Here is a 24935-nt window from a genome sequence, read left to right as displayed (position 1 = left end):
AGGGCATCTTTCAGCGTCCGGAGGTGTCTGTTGCGATCCTCCTCATCCGAGCAGATCCTGTGTATACGGAGGGCTTGTCCGTAGGGGATGGCTTCTTTAACGTGTTTAGGGTGGAAGCTGGAGAAGTGGAGCATCGTGAGGTTATCCGTGGGCTTGCGGTACAGTGAGGTGCTGAGGTGACCGTCCTTAATGGAGATGCGCGTGTCCAAGAATGCAACCGATTCCGGAGTGTAGTCTATGGTGAGCCTGATGGTGGGATGGAACTTGTTGATGTCATCATAGAGTTGTTTCAGTGATTGTTCACCATGAGTCCAAAGGAAGAAAATGTCATCGATGTATCTAGTGTATAGCATCGGTTGAAGGTCCCGTGCGGTGAAGAAGTCTTGTTCGAACCTGTGCATGAAGATGTTGGCATATTGAGGTGCAAATTTGGTCCCCATGGCTGTTCCGTGTGTCTGGATGAAGAACTGGTTGTTGAAGGTGAAGATATTGTGGTCCAGGATGAAGCGGATGAGATGTAAAATTGCATCTGGAAACTGGCAGTTGTTGGCGCTGAGCACTGAGGCCGTTGCAGCAATGCCATCGTCATGGGGGATGCTGGTGTAGAGTGCTGAGACATCCATTGTGACGAGGAGCGCTCCTGGTTCAACTGCTCCATGTGTGCCGAGTTTCTGTAGGAAGTCCGTCGTGTCGCGACAAAAGCTGGGGGTTCTTTGTACAATGGGTTTCAGGATGCCCTCGACATAGCCGGAGAGGTTCTCGCACAGGGTCCCATTGCCCGATACGATGGGACGGCCGGGTGTGTTTGCCTTGTGTATCTTCGGGAGGCAGTAGAGATCTCCAACGCGGGGAGTACGTGGGATGAGAGCACGGAGGGTGTTCTGAAGGTCCAGATCAAAGGTCTTGATCAGAGTGTTGAGTTGACGGGTGTGTTCTTTGGTCGGATCTGCAGGTAACTGTCTGTAGTGTTCCTCGTTGAGTTGTCGGTACACTTCTTTGCAGTAATCCGTTCTGTTCAGTATGACGATGGCCCCTCCTTTGTCTGCTGGTTTGATGACAATGTTGCGGTTGGTCTTGAGAGCGTGGATGGCGTTACGTTGTGCTTGGGTGATGTTCGGGGCTGTCTTGTGAGTGCGGCTGATGAATTTGGTGTTGACGCACCTCCTGACGGCTTGGGCATACATGTCAAGTCGAGGGCAGCGGCCTTCCGGAGGAGTCCAATTCGACTCTTTCGCGCATATCGACACAGACATCAAGTTTCTACAAAGATGCAAGAAAGCAGACAAGATACCGAAAGGACTACAGATCACGAACCCACTCAAGTCAACCTATAACACCGACTACGCTGAGAGACTTTGCCGTCGCACCTCTCTCACCCTCCTCAACCACCTCATACACCAACTCTACAGCAAACGCCGCAGCCTGGAAACCAAGATCGAATCCATATTCTCAACTTGCGCTCAGGACGCAGACCAGCTGCGAAACTCTGCCAAGCAGACGAGACAAAGGAACTACACCATCTACATGCATACCAAGAACAGGAAACTTGAGAAACTCGGCATCACCACCAGCAGCAACCAAGCCTCCTCCGGTACCACAGTAGAAAACAGTACCACTGCAGGGAAGTCCATTGTCAACTTGTCCGACTACACACTTCAACCAGATGAAATCGAAGTTCTCAGCCGAGGGCTTAATTTTTGCCCCACCACCAAAATAGACCCCATCAGTCTCGCAGCAGACACAGAGGAATTCATCAGGCAAATGAGGCTGAGGGAGTTCTTCCACAAACCCCAAGAGGCCAACAACGAACACAATGAGACAGCCAATGAACCGGAACAGCCGACAGAGAGATCCGCAGTGCATCCGAAGAGGAAAGAGTCGAATTGGACTCCTCCGGAAGGCCGCTGCCCTCGACTTGACATGTATGCCCAAGCCGTCAGGAGGTGCGTCAACACCAAATTCATCAGCCGCACTCACAAGACAGCCCCGAACATCACCCAAGCACAACGTAACGCCATCCACGCTCTCAAGACCAACCGCAACATTGTCATCAAACCAGCAGACAAAGGAGGGGCCATCGTCATACTGAACAGAACGGATTACTGCAAAGAAGTGTACCGACAACTCAACGAGGAACACTACAGACAGTTACCTGCAGATCCGACCAAAGAACACACCCGTCAACTCAACACTCTGATCAAGACCTTTGATCTGGACCTTCAGAACACCCTCCGTGCTCTCATCCCACGTACTCCCCGCGTTGGAGATCTCTACTGCCTCCCGAAGATACACAAGGCAAACACACCCGGCCGTCCCATCGTATCGGGCAATGGGACCCTGTGCGAGAACCTCTCCGGCTATGTCGAGGGCATCCTGAAACCCATTGTACAAAGAACCCCCAGCTTTTGTCGCGACACGACGGACTTCCTACAGAAACTCGGCACACATGGAGCAGTTGAACCAGGAGCGCTCCTCGTCACAATGGATGTCTCAGCACTCTACACCAGCATCCCCCATGACGATGGCATTGCTGCAACGGCCTCAGTGCTCAGCGCCAACAACTGCCAGTTTCCAGATGCAATTTTACATCTCATCCGCTTCATCCTGGACCACAATATCTTCACCTTCAACAACCAGTTCTTCATCCAGACACACGGAACAGCCATGGGGACCAAATTTGCACCTCAATATGCCAACATCTTCATGCACAGGTTCGAACAAGACTTCTTCACCGCACGGGACCTTCAACCGATGCTATACACTAGATACATCGATGACATTTTCTTCCTTTGGACTCATGGTGAACAATCACTGAAACAACTCTATGATGACATCAACAAGTTCCATCCCACCATCAGGCTCACCATAGACTACACTCCGGAATCGGTTGCATTCTTGGACACGCGCATCTCCATTAAGGACGGTCACCTCAGCACCTCACTGTACCGCAAGCCCACGGATAACCTCACGATGCTCCACTTCTCCAGCTTCCACCCTAAACACGTTAAAGAAGCCATCCCCTACGGACAAGCCCTCCGTATACACAGGATCTGCTCGGATGAGGAGGATCGCAACAGACACCTCCGGACGCTGAAAGATGCCCTCATAAGAACAGGATATGGCGCTAGACTCATTGATCAACAGTTCCAACGCGCCACAGCGAAAAACCGCACCGACCTCCTCAGAAGACAAACACGGGACATAGTGGACAGAGTACCCTTCGTTGTCCAGTACTTCCCCGGAGCGGAGAAGCTACGGCATCTCCTCCGGAGCCTTCAACATGTCATTGATGAAGACGAACATCTCGCCAAGGCCATCCCCACACCCCCACTTCTTGCCTTCAAACAACCGCACAACCTCAAACAGACCATTGTCCGCAGCAAACTATCCAGCCTTCAGGAGAACAGTGACCAAGACACCACACAACCCTGCCACAGCAACCTCTGCAAGACGTGCCGGATCATCGACACAGATGCCATCATCTCACGTGAGAACACCATCCACCAGGTACACGGTACATACTCTTGCAACTCGGCCAACGTTGTCTACCTGATACGCTGCAAGAAAGGATGTCCCGAGGCATGGTACATTGGGGAAACTATGCAGACGCTGCGACAACGGATGAATGAACACCGCTCGACAATCACCAGGCAAGACTGTTCTCTTCCTGTTGGGGAGCACTTCAGCGGTCACGGGCATTCGGCCTCTGATATTCGGGTAAGCGTTCTCCAAGGCGGCCTTCGCGACACACGACAGCGCAGAGTCGCTGAGCAGAAACTGATAGCCACGTTCCGCACACACAAGGACGGCCTCAACCGGGATATTGGGTTCATGTCACACTATTTGTAACTCCCACAGTTGCGTGGACCTGCAGAGTTTCACTGGCTGTCTTGTCTGGAGACAATACACATCTTTTTAGCCTGTCTTGATGCTCTCTCCACTCCCATTGTTTTGTTTCTTAAAGACTGGATTAGTTGTAAGTATTCACATTCCAACCATTATTCATGTAAATTGAGTCTGTGTCTTTATAAGTTCTGTTTGTGAACAGAATTCCCACTCACCTGAAGAAGGGGCTTAGAGCCTCGAAAGCTTGTGTGGCTTTTGCTACCAAATAAACCTGTTGGACTTTAACCTGGTGTTGTTAAACTTCTTACTGTGTTTACCCCAGTCCAACGCCGGCATCTCCACATCATGACTTCCTATGGGCAAGCCAGTTCTAGATCCACAGGGCAGCAGCCCCTTAGATTCCATGCCCTCCCACTTTTTCTAGAAGCCTTGCATGGGGGACCTTATCGAACGCCTTGCTAAAATCCATATAAACCACATCTACCGCTTTCCCTTCGTCAATGTGTTTAGTCACATTTTCGAAGATCTCCACCAGGCTCATAAGGCACGATCTGCCTTTGACAAAGCCATGCTGAGTATTCTTGAGCATACTACACCTCGCTAAATGCTCATAAATCTTGTCCCTCAGGATCTTCTCCATCAGCTTACCAACCACTGAGGTTAGACTCACCGGTCGGTAATTTCCTGGGCTATCCCTATTCCCCTTCTTGAAAATAGGAACCACATCCGCAATCCTCCGGCACCTCTCCCGTCTCCATCGACGACGCAAAGATCATCGCCAGAGGCTCTGCAATCTCTTCCCTCGTCTCCCACAGTAACCTGGGGAACATCCCATCCGCACCCATAGAATCATAGAAACCCTACAGTGCAGAAGGAGGCCATTCGGCCCATCGAGTCTGCACCGACCACAATCCCACCCAGGCCCTGCCCCCACATATTTACCCGCTAATCCCACTAACCTACGCATCTCAGGACTCTAAGGGGCAATTTTTAACCTGGCCAATCAACCTAACCCGCACATCTTTGGACTGTGGGAGGAAACCGGAGCACCCGGAGGAAACCCACGCTGACACGAGGAGAATGTGCAAACTCCACACAGACAGTGACCCGAGCCGGGAATCGAACCCGGGACCCTGGAGCTGTGAAGCAGCAGTGCTAACCACTGTGCTACCGTGCCACCCGGCAACTTATCTATCTTGATGCCATTCAAAGATTCCAGCACAACCTCTTTGTTAAAGTCCACATACTCAATCTTTTCAGTCCACCGCAAGCCCGCAATACATCCACCCAGGTCCTTCTCCTCTGTGAAAACCGAGGCAAAATACTCATTAAGCACCTCTGCCATTTCTACTGGTTCCGTACAGATTTTCCCGCCTTCACCTTTTATAGGCCCTATTCCTTCACGTCTCATCCTTTTACTCTTCACATACTTCTAGAACGCCTTAGGGTTTTCCTTAATCCTACCTGCCAAGTCATGAAGCGGGTGGAGCTTGCTGGCATGTTTAGGCTCCACCCCTCTCAGAACTGATGCAAAACTCACTCCTCTCCCAAAAATGACAAAGTGTGAGAAGATTGTGATCTGATTCACATTGGACATGTCAGCGTGAATCACATCTGTTTTCTCACCCAAAATGACACTTAATCATTTCTTGGGAATTAACTGATACGCTTGGGACTTCAGTTTAATTTGCCTGTGTGCTCCAGTAAATGAAGATAGTAAATGAAGACAGAGTTACTAGGTATACTAATTGAGCATGCCAGACCAGTGGGTTTTGGGGATTTTTAGGAGTTGTCTTCTGTCATTTAGGACATTTTTCTGCAGGAAAATACAAAGCCATGGTCTTGAAAATGGCCAATATTTCAGTGGCTTTTTACCCTTTGCCCTTCTGAACCCAGCTACCCAAGAATTTCCCAACAACACCCCTACTCTCTCCACCAAACTAGGAGGAGTGTAATGATGAACCATTGAGGGATAGGAACAGTGTGAAGTAGGGGTCAGTAAAAGGCTTAGTAATGTACATTCTTGGTAGGTGGGATAAGTTCTTTTCACTTTGTCTGACCTGGTAATAATCATTCTGTACTGCATGGCCACTTCCTTCCATTGCCCCCATGGTCCAATAGCAGTTTGCAGACGAGTCTCCCTCCTCTTCCTTGCTTCCTGCATCAATATTTCTATCTGGCAGCAGTTAGTCTAAACAGGCATAAGTTACACGTTGACTTGCATCTGATCAGCTTAGCATTTGATAGGAAATCTATGTTGAAGTGCATAGAACCATAGAAAATTACAGCTCAGAAACAGGCCTTTTGGCCCTTCTTGTCTGTGCCGAACCATTTTTTGCCGAGTTCCACTGACCTGCACTTGGACCATATCCCTCCACACCCGTCTCATCCCTGAACCCATCCAAGTTTTTCTTAAATGTTAAAAGCATTTACTACTTTATCCGGCAGCTCATCCAACACTCCCACCACTCTCTGTGTGAAGAAGCCCCCCCTAATATTCCCTTTAAACTTTTCTCCTTTCACCCTTAACCCATGCCCTCTGGTTTTTTTCTCCCCTTGCCTCAGTGGAAAAAGCCTGCTTGCATTCACTCTATCTATACCCATCAAAATCTTGTACACCTCTATCAAATCTCCCCTCATTCTTCTACGCTCCAGGGAATAAAGTCCCAACCTATTCAATCTCTCTCTGTAACTCATCTTCTCAAGTCCCAGCAACATCCTTGTGAACCTTCTCTGCACTCTTTCAACCTTATTTACATCCTTCCTGTAACTAGGTGACCAAAACTGTACACAATACTCTAAATTCGGCCTCACCAATGCCTTATATAACCATACCATAACACCAACTTTTGTACTCGATACTCCGATTTATAAAGGCCAATGTACCAAAGGCACTCTTTACAACTCTATCCACCTGTGACGTCACTTTTAGGGAATTCTGTACCTGTATTCCCAGATCCCTCTGTTCAACTGCACTCTTCAGAGTCCTACCATTTACCCTGTACGTTCTTCTTTGGTTTGTCCTTCCAAAGTGCAATATCTCACACTTGTCTGCGTTAAATTCCATTTAATCCATTTGCCATTTTTCAGCCCATTTTTCTAGTTGGTCCAAATCCCTCTGCAAGCTTTGAAAACCTTCCTCACTGTCCACTACACCTCCAATCTTGGTATCATCAGCAAACTTGCTGATCCAATTTACCACATTATCATCCAGATCATTGATATAGATGACAAACAACAATGGACCCAACACCGATCCCTGCGGCACACCACTAGTCACAGGCCTCCACTCAGAGAAGCAATCCTCCACTACAACTCTCTGGCTTCTTCCATTGAACCAGTGTCTAATCCAATTTACTACCTCCCCATGTATACCCAGTGACTGAACCTTCCTAACTAACCTCCCATGAGGGACCTTGTCAAAGGCCTTGCTGAAATCCAGGTAGACAACATCCACCGCCTTCCCTTCATCCACTTTCCTGGTAACCTCCTCGAAAAACTCTAATAGATTGGTCAATCATGACCCACCACGCACAAAGCCATGTTGACTCTCCCTAATAAGTCACTGTCTATCCAAATATTTGCAGATCCTGTCCCTTATCACACCTTCCAGTAACTTGCCCACCACCAACATCAAACTTACTGGCCTATAATTTCCCGGATTTCTTTTGGAACCTTTTTTAAACAACGGAACAACATGAGCCACCCTCCAATCATCCGGCACCTCCCCCGTGAATACTGACATTTTAAATATGTATGCCAGGGCCCCTGCAAGTTCAACACTAGCTTCCCTCAAGGTCCGTGGGAATACCCTGTCCGGTCCTGGGGATTTATCCACTCTGATTTGCCTCAAGACAGCAAGCACCTCCTCCCCTTTAATCTGTAACGGTTCCATGACCTCCCTACCTGTTTGCCCTATTTCCGTAGACGTCATGCCCGTTTCCTCAGTAAATACGGATGCAAAAAAACCATTTAGTATCTCCCCCATCTCTTTTGGTTCCATACACAGTCTACCACTCTGGTCTTCAAGAGGACCAATTTTATCCCTCACTATCCTTTTGCTCCTAACATACCTATAGAAGCTCTTTGGATTTTCCTTCACTGTCTGCCAAAGCAACCTCATGTTTTCTTTTAGCCCTCCTGATTTCCCTCTTAAGTAGCTTCTTGCACTTTTTATACTCCTCGAACATCTGATCTGCTCCTGGCTGCCTGTACATTTCATACAACTCTCTCTTCCTCTTAATCAGTGTTACAATCTCCCTCGAGAACCAAGGTTCCTTATTCCTTTTACTTTGCCTTTAATCCTGACAGGAACATACAAACTCTGCACTCTCAAAATTTCTCCTTTGAAGGCCTCCCACTTTCCATTTACATCCTTACCAGAGAACAGCCTGTGCCAATCCACACTAAGAAGTCTCACAACACCAGGTTAAAGTCCAACAGGTTTATTTGGTAGCAAATAAACCTGTTGGACTTTAACCTGGTGTTGTGAGACTTCTTACTGTACTTATCCCAGTCCAACGCCGGCATCTCCACACCAATCCACACTTCCCAGATCCCTTCTCATTTCATCAAATTTGGCCTTTTTCCAGTTCAGAACTTCAACCCGAGGACCAGATCTATCCTTATCCATGATCAGGTTGAAACTAATGGCATTATGATCATTGGATCCAAAGTGTTACCTCACACTCACATCCATCACCTGTCCTAACTCATTTCCCATTAGGAGATCCAATATCGCATCCTCTCTAGTTGGCACCTCTATATACTGATGTTGAAAATTCTCCTGTTCACATTTTACAAACTCTACCCCATCTAAACCTTTAACAGTATGCGAGTCCCAATCTATATGTGGAAAATTAAAATCCCCTACTATCACAACTTTGTGTTTCTTGCAGTTGTCAGCTATCTCTCCGCTGATTTGCTCCTCCAATTCTCGCTGACTATTGGGTGGTCTGTAATACAACCCCATTAATGTGGTCATACCTTTCCTGTTTCTCAGCTCAACCCATAGGGTCTCTGTAGACAAGCTCCCTAGTCTATCCTGCCTGAGTACCGCTGTAACATTTTCCCTGACCAACAATGCCACCCCCCACCTTTTATCCCTCTGCCTCTATCCCGCCTGAAACATTGGAACCCTGGAACGTTGAGCTGCCAGTCCTGCCCCTCCTGTAGCCAAGTTTCACAAATGGCTATAATGTCATATTTCCATGTGTCTATCCGCGCCTTCAGCTCATCTGCCTTCCCCACAATACTCCTGGCATTGAAATGGACACATCTCAAAAGATTATTTCCACCACACTCTACCCTTCCATTTGTGATTTTGCTTGAACTAACCTGTCTTTTCACCCCTGCTCCACTATCTCCTCTGGCACTCTGGTTCCCATCCCCCTGCAAACCTAGTTTAAACGCTCCCCAATAACACTAGCAAACCTCCCTGCAAGTATATTGGTCCCCTTGTAGTTTAGATATAACCCATCTCTCTTGTACAGGTCCCACCTGCCCCAGAAGAGGTCCCAATGATCCAAGAATTGGAAACCCTGCCCCCTACACCAATTTCTCAGCCACGTGTTCATCCGTCCAAGCATCCTACTCCTGCCCTCACTGGCATGTGGTACAGGTAGCAATCCTGAGATTACTACCCTCGGGGTCCTGCTTTTTAACTTCCTTCCAGGCTCCCTATACTCACTCTTCAGGACCTCCTCACTCTTCCTTCCTATGCCATTGGTACCGATGTGTACCACAACATCTGGCTGATCACCTTCACATTTTAGAATGCTGTGCACGCGATCAGAGACATCCCTGACCTTGGCACCCGGGAGGCAACAAACCACGCGGGAGTCTCTGTCCCGACCACAGAACCTCCTGTCTGTACCGCTAACCATTGAGTCCCCTATCACTACTGCTTTCCTCTTCTTCCTCCCACCCTTTTGCGCTGTAGAACCAGACTCAGTATTAGAGTTCCGGCTGTCGCAGCTTGTCCCAGGTAAAGCATCTCCCACAACAGTATCCAATTCAGTATACCTGTTGTGGAGGGGTATGGCCACAGGGGAACCCTGCTCTGCCTGTCCTTTCACATTGCCATTTCCTCTCCTTACAGTAATTGGGGATTAAGTGAAATTTTTTTGGAAGGCAAGTTTTGGATTAACTGTGCAGAAAAATTGGATTGTTGAGTGTCCTCCTAAAACTAGCAGAACCACCCTGAGTTGATTTTTAGACTTCTGCCTAAAATTTGAATAGACTGTGTGTGTGTGTAAAACATGTGTTGGGGATCATGGTTGCATTCCGGTTGGCTCTAAGCTTTTAAGGGGCATTAGCTGGAATTGCTCTGTTGCAATGGAACAACAGTAATAATACATGCACATTAAGGATGATATCAGCTTCTGAATGTTAATAATTGTTCATTGGATGTACTGATATGGAAAGGTGATCAAAGGAGGGTGGTACTAAAGTGCAGCCAACTGCAAAAGCCCTGCTTCATACTGCATGGTGAATTGATAAGCTGGTGAATTGCAGTCTGCCAGGTCTTCCTTGGCTCCAGGGATTTTCCTAGAGTTGCTTTGCCAACCAACTGTTGCTAGTTGATAGAAATGACTTGCTGATCCTTCCGGTCTGTGGGGAAGGATTGAAATCTCAGCCTGCTCGCCTTCCAAGCAACTCACTGGAGGCTAAGCTTCTCCTATGTGGGAAATTATGACTGTAAACCATTCTGTATTAAATTTCCTTTACAGCAGCGATGTGTTGCATTCAACTTCTGGCTAGCTTTTGATTTCCAGTGTTTGTCAATCTAACCATTGTTCAGTTTTTCAATGACTTTATACTGTAGCTATCTGGATAGCTAAATGCACAGGCTGAAGATGTCTTCACACAGTTCAAATTCTATCAAGTGACCACATTAAAACAAAAATGATAAAGGCAAAATACTGCGGATGCTGGAATCTGAAACCCCAAAAACACAAAATGCTGGAAAATCTCAGCAGATCTGACAGCATCTGTAGAGAGAGAATAGAACCAACGTTTTGAGTCAGGCTGACCCTTTGTCAAAGTTGAAAAACAAATATTATGTTTGAGCTCTACCTGAGCTTATTGATGCTTGTAACTTTTCCATTGTGTAAATTTTGCAGAAATAGTAAAATATACTCTTTTTTTTAAAAAAATAGGTTAGTGAAGATCGCTCCTCAATACTACGAAATGGGCAACTTTCCCCAGTGCGAGGCCAAAAGACAACTGGAACGCATTATTGGCAAACTTCAGTCCAAGGAATATTCTCAATACTGAAGCAATTCTGAAGTAGGAAGCCAGGCAAATGCAGATTTCATATTGAAGAAATATGGACTTCAGATTCTGCCCAATAAAACAAATTTAATTTGTCTATTAAGGAAAACCTATGGATGTTTTCTTTCAAATGGCTGGACAATTCCTCACTTTATTTTTTAACAAACCTTGTTTATGACAGGTTGTGTAACACTGTGTTGAGCAACATAGTATGTTGCTGGTGTTATGTGGCTTTTTTATTGTTATGTTGACTTTTGTCACAAACCCTGTTGGGTTTTATGGGGCTGGGGTGGGCAAAGGTTTCAGAATAATGCTGTAACTGTTAATTTTTAAAGAGTTTCATCATTATTACAATCCTGTCTGAATTTCTTGTAGTGATTCAGAGTTGGCAATTAAAGTATGTATTTCTCAGCCACATACTGCATGATCCTGCCCATGTTGACATTCTTTACTAGAAAGTTGTAGAGATTCAAAGAACTTGGAAAATTTATATGTAGGCACCTCTGAATTTTCCCAACACCAATTTTTGACTTAAATAAAGGTATAGTGACAAGTTAAGTTGTTGTGTATGCAGTGTCTTATTGGAAAGGAAGAGGTAGTTTGAAATAAAACTTCTTCATTGATTCTCTACATTCTACAGGTAAGCCTAGCGATGTTTGGAAGGACCACGGATCACATTTGCCTTCAAGTGATTTTATTTTTGCACAGCACATGTAACTTCTGTGGCAGCACTCATGTGGTCATCTTTTCTTTGGTATCCAGACTATTTGTACTGTTACCATAAGTGGCAGCTTTATTTCTGACGGCATTCTTTGTTTTGTGGCTAATGGACTGGTCGTTTTAAATTTGCACATGTCTTTTGCTACTTGCTGAATTTAGCTTTTAAAGATGTTTACCGATTACAGGAAGTGCAGCTCCTTGCCAGAGCGGAAGATGTCCTCTCAGCGATGTTATTGTGAAAGTTAAGAGTACTTTTAGAGGCCAACAGAAAAAAAAAACGTTTTGGGTGGGACAGCCAATGGCTTGAAAAGCTTCTTGAATTCAGAATAGCTTAAACAATACCTTCCTGCCATAACACTACCCAATCCATATGCAAGAGCATAGTCAGGAGCAGTATTCTGATTTTGTGCAACTGCTAAAATCATACAACTGAAGGTTATCAGGAGTTTTTGGACCATAGAGAATTATGAGAGATCATTTGGTTCAATGTGCCTGTGCTGCCTCTTGAAAATAGCTGTTCCATTTAATACTACATCCCAACTTTTTCCCAATAACCTAAAAGTTAGTTCTCTTCAAGTACACATCCAATTGCCTTTTGCAGTTTCTTATTGATTCGTCTTCCACCATTTTTTTCCAGGTTGGACATTCAACATCCCAACAACTTTCTGTGGAAAAATGTTGTCTAATTTTCTCTACTGCTACTACTGTCAATTATTTTAAATCCAACACTGGTTACTGACACACAAGCCAAAGAAGAGTTTCTCCTTAATTGTTTTGTTAAAGCCACTCAATTCTGAATAACAATTGGGTCTCTACTTAACCTCATCTTCTCTAACTGCAATCTCAGCTTCTCCAATCTTTCCATACAACTGAAGCCTAGTATCTTCATCTGCCCTCTCCAAGGCCATTTTACATATTTTCTAAAGTGTAGCATGCAGAATGGTACACATTACTTCAGCTGAGGCTTAACCAGTGACTTGTAAATGTTCAGCACCTTTTTTTTATATTCGGTGGCCCTATTTACAAAGTCAAGTACCCCATATGCTTTCATAATTGACTTATCAACTTGCCCTGCCATCTTCAAAAATATTGTGAATATGCACCCCTCCCTGGTGTTTCTATTCTTATGCCCATCTCCCTCAAAATAATGGTGTTTAGATTGTATTGTTTCTCTATTATGTTCTCCCTAAGTGCATCACATCACACATAACTGCATTAAATTGCATCAGCTATCTCTGCCAATTTCACCAGTCTGTTTGTATTTCTGAAACCTGCTATTATCCTGCTCACTATTTACTGCATTGCAGATTATAACAAAACTTGCCAAAGTTTGAAATTGTACTTCCTGTATCCAAGTCTTGTAAATATATCAGAAAAGGCAATAGTCCTGTTCCCGACACCTGGCCAGACCTTGCTGCACACTTCTCTCCAGCAAGAAAAATATATTTGCCACTGCACACTCACCTGTCACTTAGCCAATTATGTACCCATGTTGCCACACTCACTTTAATCCCATGTACTTTTTTCCAAATGTCTGTTGTGTGGTACTTCAATACCTTTAGAAAGTCCATATATATGACTGCTGCATGACCTTCATTAAGTTTCATCAAAGAACTTAATCCCACTAATTAGTCAGATATTATTTGTCTTTAACAGATCAGTGCTGGCTGTTTTTTTATTAACCCATGCTTCTCCGAAGAATTCATTTTATCCTTGACAATGGCCTTGTATTTTTCACACGATTGAATTTGACCTGCAGCTATCAGGTGTCTCTGTCCTTTTTTGAGCAGAGGTGTAATATTTGCAATCCTCCAGTCCTCTGGGACCACTTCCATACTCGAGGAGGATTGAAATATGGTCAGAGTTTCTACTATCTCCACCCTTGCATCTCTCAGCAACATAGGAGACATCCCATCTGGAATGGTCATCTTTAGTGATGCTAATCTTTTTAGCACCTCCTTTCTATCAATTTTTATCCAATCCAATATCTACTTTTTTTGTGAATACTGATGCAAAATACTCAGTGCCGTTTGGCCTCCTCATTAATATTTTCTTCTTTGTCCCCCATAGCCCTACCATTCATTTAAACTACCCTTTTACTGCCTACAAAAGTCGTTGGATTCTCTCTGTGTTAATATGCCAATTTTCTCTCATACTCCCTGTTTGACCTTGTATCTTTTTAATTTCCCCTGTATCCTGTACCTGATATGCCATAATCCGTTTTTTCTGTTCCATAGAATCATAGAATACCTGCAGTGCAGAAAGAGGCCATTTGGCCCATCGAGTCTGCACCGACTCTCTGACAGCATCTTACTTGGACCCTATTCCCGTAACCCCAGACATTTAGACCACTAACTCCTCTAACCTACACATCTTAGGACACTAAGGGACAATTTAGCATGGTGAATTCACCTAACCTGCACACATTTGGACTGTTATCGTCATTATCTTTATTAGCTTTGGATGGTCTATCATTTTTAGTAGATGAAAGATTACTGGATTCTTGTTTTTAAAAACACATGAGCTTTGCTGATTTGTTGCTGATGTTTAAATGTCTCAGGTAAGTTTTTTAAATTGTGATAGTTACGGGCAAATGGTTGTGCCCTTGGCTATGTTCATCATTGCAGCCAGCTATCATCATATTTACATTTTTGTCTCGTTCCTTTTCGGGGGAGAAGGTGAGTAAAATACAAGGAGCGTTTTTCATTTAGAATGGACAGGTGTGTACGGGAGGAAATGCTTCATTCCTGGTGAATCATTTAAACTGCAAATGTTGTGATATCCTGAATTGAATTGATGGATTTCCCGAACCCCATGAACAAGGCATGTTTGCAATAGAAAAATTATTATATGTTTTCTGATCAAATTGTGTACTATCAGATTGGCCAGTTATTAAAGTCATCGCAAGGCAGTTTTTCTCCCTATAATTGAAGAGTTGCACTAATTGCAGCATCTTGTAAGAAACATAAGCCTTGTTTAATGAAAAAAATGGTCCTCCACTAGTGTGCTTGGCTGTAAATCAAGATCATTGTGGACATCTATATTATGACTATAAAATTACTGTTTATTTGTTCTCTTACTGATTAATTTATTTGTTCTCTTGCTGGTTAATTGACTGTGCTGTCCAACTGAAAGAGCTTCAGACGCTGATTGCTTTTTGCTCTCAACCCACAATCACCAAACATCCTTGGTCCTTTCCAGAGGTAAAATGTGTTTGTGAAATGAAACATTTAGATCAGGGAGCTTATTCTGACAGTCCATGCTTGATGTCGACGACTGTGGACTTCAACCAACTTGCTTAAACTTCTGGAGAAAATTATAACTTATCAGTGGCCTGAAATTTGATTTGTTGAAAGATAATCAGGAAAATTGCATGAAACATAATATTTTTTCCCTGATTCACTTCTTAAAATATTGAGGTTTGCTGTAAAATTGATTTTTTTCACTTGATTTGCTTTTCTGCTGCCTGTTCAGCTGCACATGGTGATATAATCTATATGTCCTGTAGCACTTCCTTTCAACTTCAATACACAATCAAAAGATAATTATCACGTGACAATTATATTTTTATTTTCATCAGTTCTTTACCTCATCCCTCACCACCACTGCAGTTTCTGGGCTATATTTGTCTTCGTGTATCGATATTTCTTGGTCACTACCACCACCACCACCCCCCCCCCCCCCATCCCTCTTGTATCCCTTTTTTGTGCAGTTCTGTTCCAACCTTACAGAATCTACCACAATATAAATGGGCCAGAGTGCACAGCACTTGGGAGCCTGAGGCATTATTGCAGACCTGCCTCTTTCACTGTGCATCCAAAGTAGGCCACAACAGCCAGCTGGTGCAGTGCTTTCCTGGATTTGTGTCTATTATATATTACTTAAACAAGTGTCTTTTTTTAATCCTAACTACATCCTTCGTGACTATGTAAAAGATTATGCTGAAAGTTTAATGACAACTATTTATTTCACCTTCATGAAACTTAACATGGTATTCTATAGACTATTGGCTTAGAAAATTTCATTGCTGACTTCAAGATTCATCTAGCAGTTTTTATAATAAAAATAAATTTGTTGTTTGGTAGTACAGCACTGAGTATTGCTTGAAAAATGCATTTTGTCAAAGCTTTTTGTCTTGCATTGATCAGGGCAATCGCAAAAAATACCACAGTTGGGAAACAGCAACTTAAACTGAATGAAAAGAAGGTGCGGATTAGTTAGCAAGTGGACTCCAATTAGTAGAGATATTGCCATTGAGAACACCCAAGTTTTGTTTGAAAATTTAAACTGAGCAGTTTAATTCTGATTAGGCAAGTCATTGCCCTGAGGAATGGATCAGTGAATGGCTATCGTTTATTTTGTTCAGCTGAAACAGACGCAATGTATGCGCATGTCCTTTCTGTCTGCAAAGAAAAGGGTCCTGTGTGTTTAGTTTTGTGGCTTCCAGTACACATACGGGCCACACTGAGCCTGGCTGACAATCTTAAATTTGCTGTCAGCATAACATTTAGTACACTGAAGATTAATTAGTAAATGCCCAATCACAAATTCATATCCAATGTTGGGCGACACTGTTTTGCAAGCAGGCTGGATGGGTACGATCTGTTCCTATTGCAAACAACAAAATGCTGTCATCAAGCCAAAAAGACGATTTGCCTATCACATAAGAGTAATGTGTATGAATTTCAGTGCCATTGTCATGCTAGGTATGTAGACCACACATCCCAAAGACTGATACAGTCCGCCAATCAGCATGTCCCTGTTGTTTGCAATGGACAAGTTACAGACCAAACCCAACCAGTCCACTAATTTGAAAACTCACAGGAAACCTATGAACAAGGTCAATCAGCCAAACAAATTAATCCATCCAGAAAAATCTTGAGCAGTTTTCAGAATTTTCACCTGTAAACTGCAAATTCTAAAAATACCTTTAATTAATTTGAACTTGTGTCCCCATGTCCTACGCTTGCAATTTAATTTGAAATGCTTGAATTTACTTTTTTTCATCCAAAAGATAACTCCTCTGCTTATTTTCTAGGCTGAAAAGGCCAACTTACCATCTTTTCTCATCCCCATGCCTTTGACATGAGGGATCAGTCTTGTGGTTTTTCTCTGTACTGCCTCCAACATTTGAACACCTCTCGTGTGTTTTGATGACCGGAACTGGATACATATTTAAAGTGCAGTTAGTGGCATTAATAGATTGCACAAGTAAAATTTGTTCCAGTCAGCCCAACTCTACTATAATAGAAAAGTTTTGGACACTTCAATGTCCTGGTGGCTATTAACTTAAATTTGCCTTGTGACCACAGCGAGTATCTTTTAATGATGCTAGAGAACCACCAGCATATATAGTAGCTGCAACCTTGCTTATTTTGAGCAACTCAAAATACAAGCCAACTACTTGGTATTATCTGCATAGTTAACCACGCATTGTGAGTGAGGCCTATTATTTTCCAGTTTGTGCAGATGACTTTCACTTACTTAGTGAGCTCCCCTTTGGGAGACAGTGCGGAGTACAATCGATGTCTTAACTACCTGCATTGAATATAATACCTTGTTAATTGACTTGTGATACTAGTATTTTTATTAGGAGAAAGCTAAGTACTGCAGTAATCTGAAGAACATTCTTTTGTCAAACCAATGATTTTCAATGCCTTTTATTTATACTGAATGGGAAAAGCTATTGTGATGTTGGTGCAAACCCCAAGATTTGCCCTTTGGAGGAAATAATTTGGGATGGCTCGAGTGGAATTTCATTTGAGAAAAAGACATGCCTGCTTTCCAGTTGTGTTTTGTGTTATGTTGTGAACAATACCATCATTTTAGGAATTACAATAACTACAGCAAAAAATAAACAGTTGTATTTGTTGAGTGTACTTCAAGCTTTAACGGGTATAATATAGAATGTTTGACCATAGGTGGCTTTTTAAAGAAGGAATTAATAAACATACTAAAGTTATCGGAAAGGAGTAGAGTTATGGGATTAGATTTGATAGTGCCAGTGGGAGAATTAGCAAAAACAAACCGGGCTAAAAGCCTCCTAAACTCATTTCAATGATTTAATCAGCATAGGTTCAGCATGAAGATAAACTCACCTCCCAAATCTGACCCTCCTCCCAAATCTTACCATGTGATATCTTAATTCCATCTGGCTTGGAATGGAGCATCATTTTCTCTGTTCTACGAGCAAGTGAAACAAAATGCTAATGTTGTATGAAACAGAATGGTGCTGAGAGAAATAGGTACACTCAATAAAAGTGTTAAAAAAATCCATTCAACCTTTTCTATGTAAGACAAACTTGGCACCAAATGTGGTTCATTAGTCAGAGGACTGAATTATACATTTTTACCAACTGGCAGGAAATTATCCTGCAGGTAAGATCAAGCAATATTTTGCAAAGACAGATTGGCATCCTTTCCTTCCTGGACCTCTATCAAAGTATTTGGAGTATGAAAAACTTAGATATTACTGAGTGCTGCTGAATCTAATCACTTCCTCTTAAGCAACTTTTAGAGTATAAAGCTACAGTGCTTGGTCTCAACATGGGTTGGACAGGAGTTAGGGAACGAGAGTAACTGAAATTCCCAGAATCTTCAGGCAGAAGGAAGTAACTTGTTTTAAGTTGAAGGTTTCATTGTTGGAGAACAAAGGTTTCATGTTTCATAAAGAACAATAGGATGAAGTATAAAAGCTCTCTCTGCTTTCTGCTAATTACGCACTTTATCTGTAACCCCTAAAATTCCCTACTCTGCAAGTGTTTTTTCTTTGGTATCAACTATTCAAAAGATCATAACATTTTTTACAGAAGTAAACCGTTTTATGCTGTAGCCCCACATTCACTAGGAACTTTGGTGAGATGCCAATAAATTATTTGAAGCCAAGAGCAAGAGATTTTCTAGCAGGTTTATACTGAATCTTGGCCAAGTCCTTTACTCTTAAAGTACTTTGTCCAGCCAGATACAGTGACATGCCTGATAATTAAGTTGTTATTGACAAAACATTTACCTTAATACTTGAAAGAACCATAGAGTTACTCACAGGAGCTTCACATCCAAAAGTTACATGCATGGATATTGATGAGGAATCATAAAGAAGGGTTCTCCATATCATGCTGCAGGAACAAGAGGTCTCTCTTATCAAGTAACAACATGGCATCTCTTTATACAGTTTTCTTTTCGTCCTGCTGGATGTAGTACTGTTTAATGTTTTATGACCACAGTTGCTAAAACCGATTGACAAAGAGAGATGAGATGCTCATGCTACTTGAACAATACTATTACTGTCATTGATTTTCCCAAGCCGTGCATGGCTTTGTAGTAGCCCCTTGCTGTGATGAAAAGCCTGCTTTTCAAAAGCTTATGTTATCAGTATCACTGAAGAGTGAAAAAAAACAAGCTTTTCAAGAGCAAAATTTAAACCAAACCTGTCAACGTTACTGTTTTGTCTTTGTTAGAAAAAGTAATGGAAAAACGTAAATATTTTTACACTGGATATAAATTCTGCTCGCAAACATAATATCCACTGTGCCAATAAATAAGACTCTAGGTGTATTGTGTTGGAATGATACTTAAGGATATAAGCCTCTCTTCTAATATTCCTCTAACTCGCTGTGTCCCAGCTTGTGTTACATTGGTTAAAGCAGTGGTGTTTCCATCCTGTCTTGATATCCAAATCCATCTGTTTTACTGCATTCACTAGTTCATTGGTATGAGTGTTAGTTGGGACTTAGTACACTCATCTCTGAGAGAGAAGATTGGAGATTCAAGTCCACGATTAGGCTGACACACTAGTGCAGTGCTGGTACCACCTTTTGAATGGAATGATAATCTGAGGCCCTGAGTGACCTCTTATTTGAACGTTGCCGCATTTCTGACATTGCAACAGTACCTTCAAAAGTAGTTAATTGGCTTTCGGACATCCTGTAGTCGTAAATACAAGTGTTTATTTTATAATATCTATTTGTATTCATGGATAGTCAAATCAACAGAATATAAATCAAAACAGCAGAAACTATAAAATTACAATCTAATTTCATCTCTTTTGCACAATTTAGAGTCATGGGTTTGACACCATACAGAAGCCTTTCAGCCCATCACATCTGCGCAGCCATTAAACACCTATCTATTGTAATCCTATTTTTCAGCACTTTTTCCGTAGCCTTATTTAAGTACTTCTTAAACGTTGTGAGGGTTCCTGCCTCTATCATCCTTTCAGGCAGTGAGTTCCACCACTGTGAAAAGATTTTTCCTCAAATCCCCTCTCAATCTCCTGCCCCTTACTTTTAATCTATGCCTCTGGTTATTGACCCCTTTGCCAAGGGGAAAAGTTTCCTCCTATCTATCCTATCTATATCCTTCATAATTTATACACCTCAATCAGTGCCCCCCTTTCCCCCCCCCCAGCCACCCGCCACCTCTCTCGCCCAGTCGCCTTTGCTCTAAGGAGAACTCAGAACTGCACACAGTATTCTAGCTGTGGCCTAACGAGTGTTTTATACAGCTCCATCATAACCTCCCTGCTCTTAAATTCTGTGTCTTGGCTAATAGCCAGTATCCCAAATGCCTTCTGAACCACCTTATCTATTTTTCCTGTTGCCTTCAGAGATTTTGGACATGCGTCCCAAAGTCCCTCTGGTCTCTGTGCTTCCTAGTGTCCCATTGTTCATTGTGTATTCCCTTGCCTTGTCTGTTCTCCCAAAATGCATCACCCCATGCTTTTCAGGATTAAATTTCATTTGCCACTGTTCTGACCAGCCAATCCATATCATCCAATAATATAGGACTTTCCTCCTTTTTACCACACCACCAATTCTGCGAACTTGTTGATCATACCCCCACATCCATGTCTGGATCATTAATGTACACTACAGATAGCAAGGAAACCAGCACCGATCCCTGCGATACACTGGACACGAGCTTCCAGTCACAAAAACAATCCTTGACCATAACCCTTTGCCTCCTGCTACTAAGTCAATTTTGGATCCAATTTACCAAATTTCCCTGGGTCCCACAGGCTTTAACCTTCTCAATCAGTCTCCCATGTGTGACTTTGTCAAAAGCCTTACTGAAATCCATGTAGATTACATCATCTAAACTGCCCTCATCTACACCTAGTCACCTCAAAAAATTCAATCAAATTTGTTGGACATAATCTTCCCCTGACAAAGCCATGTTGACTGTCCTTGATTCACTCTTGCCTCTCCAAGTTGAGATTAATCCTGTCACAACTTTTTCGAATAGTTTCCCTACCACTGATGTTAGACTCACTGGACTGTTACCTGGGTTTTTTCCCCCTACTTCCTGCCCTGAACAATGCTACCACATTAGTTGTCCTCCAATTCTCTGGCACCTCTAGAGGACTTAAAAGGTAAGTGAAAAATGACCAAGACGGTAGTGAATGTACCTTTAAAGTAAATTTCTCCTGAACCTACCTTTCAAGGAAAAAAAATTCATTTCATATATATTTCTATGAAGCTGTTCATCAGCAAATGTATATTTGCCAAGTCTGCCAACCCTTCAGAGTTTGTTATAAGAGCTATATTACAACTGTAAATTTTCATATAGATAGAATTGTGAATAAATATGGTGCATTGTAATGCCAGTAAGTATTATCCAAGAGCAGAAACAAACCTTGTTTTTTGTTAGGGAGGAGAATGCTGCTCTAATACTGGTCATGAAATAACCTGGTGGCCATTTCCCTATTGGAATAGCTAAATTTAAATTCAGCAAAACAAATCTTGAGAAAGATAGCTACCTCTTACTGCCATGACGTACCACTCGCTGCACAGGGGAAATGTGGTAATGACCAAACTCGTTTTACTGTGAAATAAATAGAATGTTTGTGAATGACAACGTCCTGATTACTGGTGGTAAGTAGTGAAGCTGCACTTCACTGAACTTTGCTTGATTAAATCTTTTGTAGAGCTGGTTCTCTTACCTGTGAAAGTTATTACATTGTTTTAAATTAAAATGGCAAGTTTCTTCAATTAAATCAATGATTCAATGCTAAACAAATAGCTGACACAAAATAACATTACAATGTATAATTCATTTCATTTCAGAGTCAATAAGATGCAAAGTTTCCTGAATTAAATTCAATTATTTTGTTTTTCTGCTGTTCGCACACCAGCATCTCAATCACCATGATGTTTCTATTGAACATCAGGGGAACAGAAAGTTGTATAAATTGCATAATGGAATTTATGTCCTGCATCTTTGTTAATGTCTGAAACAAAGTAGTTAATTGATGCATTTAAGGGGATGCTAGATAAACAACTTTGAGCAGGATTAGGGGGAATGGAGACCAAGAGGGAGAAAGAGAATTATAATGTTAGACAAAGTGAAAATGGGAGACTCCTACAAGCAGCTGAAGAGGAAAGTGCAAGAACGTGAGGCATGGAGAAATCTGCCCTTAGGCAGATCACCACTACTGTTAAGCGTATAATGGGAGAAAGGAACAGAAGGATACTGATGGGTTAGATGGAGAGAGGTGGGAGGAAACTTTTTCAGTGCATTAATATCAGCATAGAGCAATTAGATTGGCTTATTTCTGAGCTGTGAATTCAATGTCATATAGAATTGTGGAACTTTTTATTTTGGAAAAAAATAACTTGCTTGAAAAATAGGTTTGGATGTTTATTTACGACTGGTTATTATACAGCATAATGAGTTTTACTGCAAGATAATTCTATACAGTGACCATGCTATTAACTAAATAATCAATCTATTCTCCTTGTTCCTCAATGCACACACATTCCATTGTTAATTTAAACCTCATCTAAACCTGAAGGCATGGTCTCTTGCTGATAGCGTGGAGTAAGGTAGTCCTTTGCTACCTCCACATTCTGACACCTTCTGTCACAACTGTCTGTAATGCTTTTCTGCCACATTTAAACTTATCCCTTATTAATAATAGCTAAGTGACTAACTTGATCTCTCCCTTTACCTAGTTGGTTAGTTCAGTTGGCTGGATGACTGGTTTGTGATATGGAGCAACGCCAATAGCATGGGTTCAATTCCTGTATTAGCTGAGATTATTCATGAATCTCAGCCTTCTCAATCTTACCATTCTCCTGAAGTCTACACCAGCTTCCTAAATTAAGATTTCTCTTAGACTTTACACCATGTTGCTTCATCATTCCTGGTAATGTCAATTTACAGACTCCGTGAGCCCTTTTTCTCTGAGCAAGATTAGGAGTGATATGGAGATGCCGGCGTTGGACTGGGGTAAACACAGTAAGAAGTTTAACAACACCAGGTTAAAGTCCAACAGGTTTATTTGGTAGCAAAAGCCACACAAGCTTTCGGAGCTCTTAGCCCCTTCTTCAGGTGAGTGGTGAACAGAATTCCCACTCACCTGAAGAAGGGGCTAAGAGCTCCGAAAGATTAGGAGGACAGAGATATCCATCTTCTCCACTTAAGTGCCTCCCGTTCATGGCAATCATGACCTTTTCAACTGTGTTATTTGTTATGAGCACTCATTGAGAAGATGTAATATATTCAAACAAGTATGCCTCCTCTACCCTGAAGAAGATGCAAGTTTAGCTGTGCTTCCATCCCCTGTAAAGTGGGAGACCTGTGTCTCAGTTTTCCTTCAAATTATAAAATAAGTGCGTACTTAATGCTGGAAATACTCTGCTTGACTTACCTTCTCTTTTGTTAAACAGTAGATGGAGTCCTCATGGAATGAAACTTTCCCAGATGACACTTGCTGATGGATGTTTGAAACCTATCCAATGGCTGTGGTAACTTCTATAATCCTGTAACTGAACCATGTAGGTCCACAGCACTTAAACAGTTGATTATTGACCAGATATTAACTAAAACCAAGAGGGGTAGGGCTGTCACCAGGAGCTGGCATTCTTCCCATATGCCTCCAGAGCTGCAAGCCTGATGCAATGGGGAGGATGGCACAAGCTGGACAACCAGTGGCAAGATTGCCAGTGCCCTCTATTGATTAATTGTGTGGTTCTAAACTGCAGTTCAAGCTCTCTGAACTTTAATAAATAAGAGTGAGTTCAAACGCTTTGTATCAAACAAGCAGAAATTTGACACGTAGATGTATCTGTTTAGTTTGGAGACTCTTCGTGATGAATTTCTGCCTATTTCAAATATCTTGCTAATCAAATCGCTTCTCAGCCCTTTGGCTAAGATCAAGTGTAGTATCTGTTCTTATCAGTCGCTTCTCGGCCTTTTGGCTGGGATCGGGTGTGGTGTGGACAGGCTGCACTTGGTTGAGGTCATTGGGTTACATTTAAGCTTTATTTGAAGCAATTTTTAAAAGCGGCATCTCGGCCTTTTGGCTAAGATGCAAATGAGATCAAGCCTTGGAGAAGGTGAGTCGGCACCTACTCCAATCAGCTTGGCTGATGTAGATCAGGCCCAAGACAGGAGTGGATCTTGTCAGCTTGGATCGGAAATGTCTCAACTTGTTGAGACTGAATTGGACTTGATTTGATTGAATTGGAAAAGTATTTTAAAAAAAGACACAAAAGTATTCTGCTAGTACTATCTGTTCCTGACTGGAGAGTGTGTGCTGGAAGCAATGAGTCTGCTTTAAAAAATAAATCTGTAAACTTCTATTGTGTGTATTCAGTGAAAACTGTTAATCTATTGATTCTATAATTCCAAATAGATATTATACATAGTCTGAAAATAATTGCTAGAATGTATTCTAATCATGGTTTAAAAATAATTTTTACTTCGAAGATGAAGGAAAGGCACAGAACTAAAGCAGAGTCTGTCAAAATCATGACTTGCTGATTGATGAACATCTGCAGTTTTGAGACTTTTACCCTGTAACAGCAGCTGTTGCCTTTGCTGAAATTATGCCTAAACCCGAGAAAAAGGCACAAACTAATTTCTTTAAGCATCCTGGAGCAAAGCACTTTGAAGCCATGGGCAAGTTAGTGTTTGAGACTAAAAGGTAAAAATAAAATTGTCTAAATTAACAGTCATTACACAAATCACTTTTAAGGTGACATTTAAAATGCCTGGGAAACTCAATAGAAGCTTTTACACTGAGTAGCTGGGCAGTTTTATTTTGAAAGAAAATAATTTAAATGTTTATAGGTAGTGAACTTTGCATTCTG

At 42.3% G+C, this 24935-nt stretch overlaps 1 protein-coding gene and 1 pseudogene across 3 annotated transcripts in view; both read left to right on the top strand.

Moving 5' to 3' along the window:
• Positions 1-13972, top strand: part of dhx15 (DEAH (Asp-Glu-Ala-His) box helicase 15) — a 131365-nt gene extending 117393 nt beyond the window's left edge. The window contains exon 14 of one of the 3 annotated variants that reach the window (XR_013498267.1): positions 11007-13972. Coding sequence is in view for 2 of the 3 variants with exons in the window: in XM_078215485.1 (XP_078071611.1) it covers positions 11007-11124 (118 nt within the window). In the remaining variant the exon portion in view is untranslated. The remainder of the gene's footprint in view (positions 1-11006) is intronic. The other 2 variants (XM_078215485.1, XM_078215484.1) reach the window with 2 other exon arrangements.
• Positions 13973-23970: 9998 nt separating this feature from the next.
• On the top strand, positions 23971-24173 carry LOC144501891 (U2 spliceosomal RNA; annotated as a pseudogene).
• Positions 24174-24935: the final 762 nt, after the last annotated feature.

Source organism: Mustelus asterias, chromosome 1 (assembly GCF_964213995.1).
Source record: "Mustelus asterias chromosome 1, sMusAst1.hap1.1, whole genome shotgun sequence".
NCBI lineage: Eukaryota > Metazoa > Chordata > Chondrichthyes > Carcharhiniformes > Triakidae > Mustelus > Mustelus asterias.
This window is presented reverse-complemented; position numbering and strand designations above follow the sequence as displayed.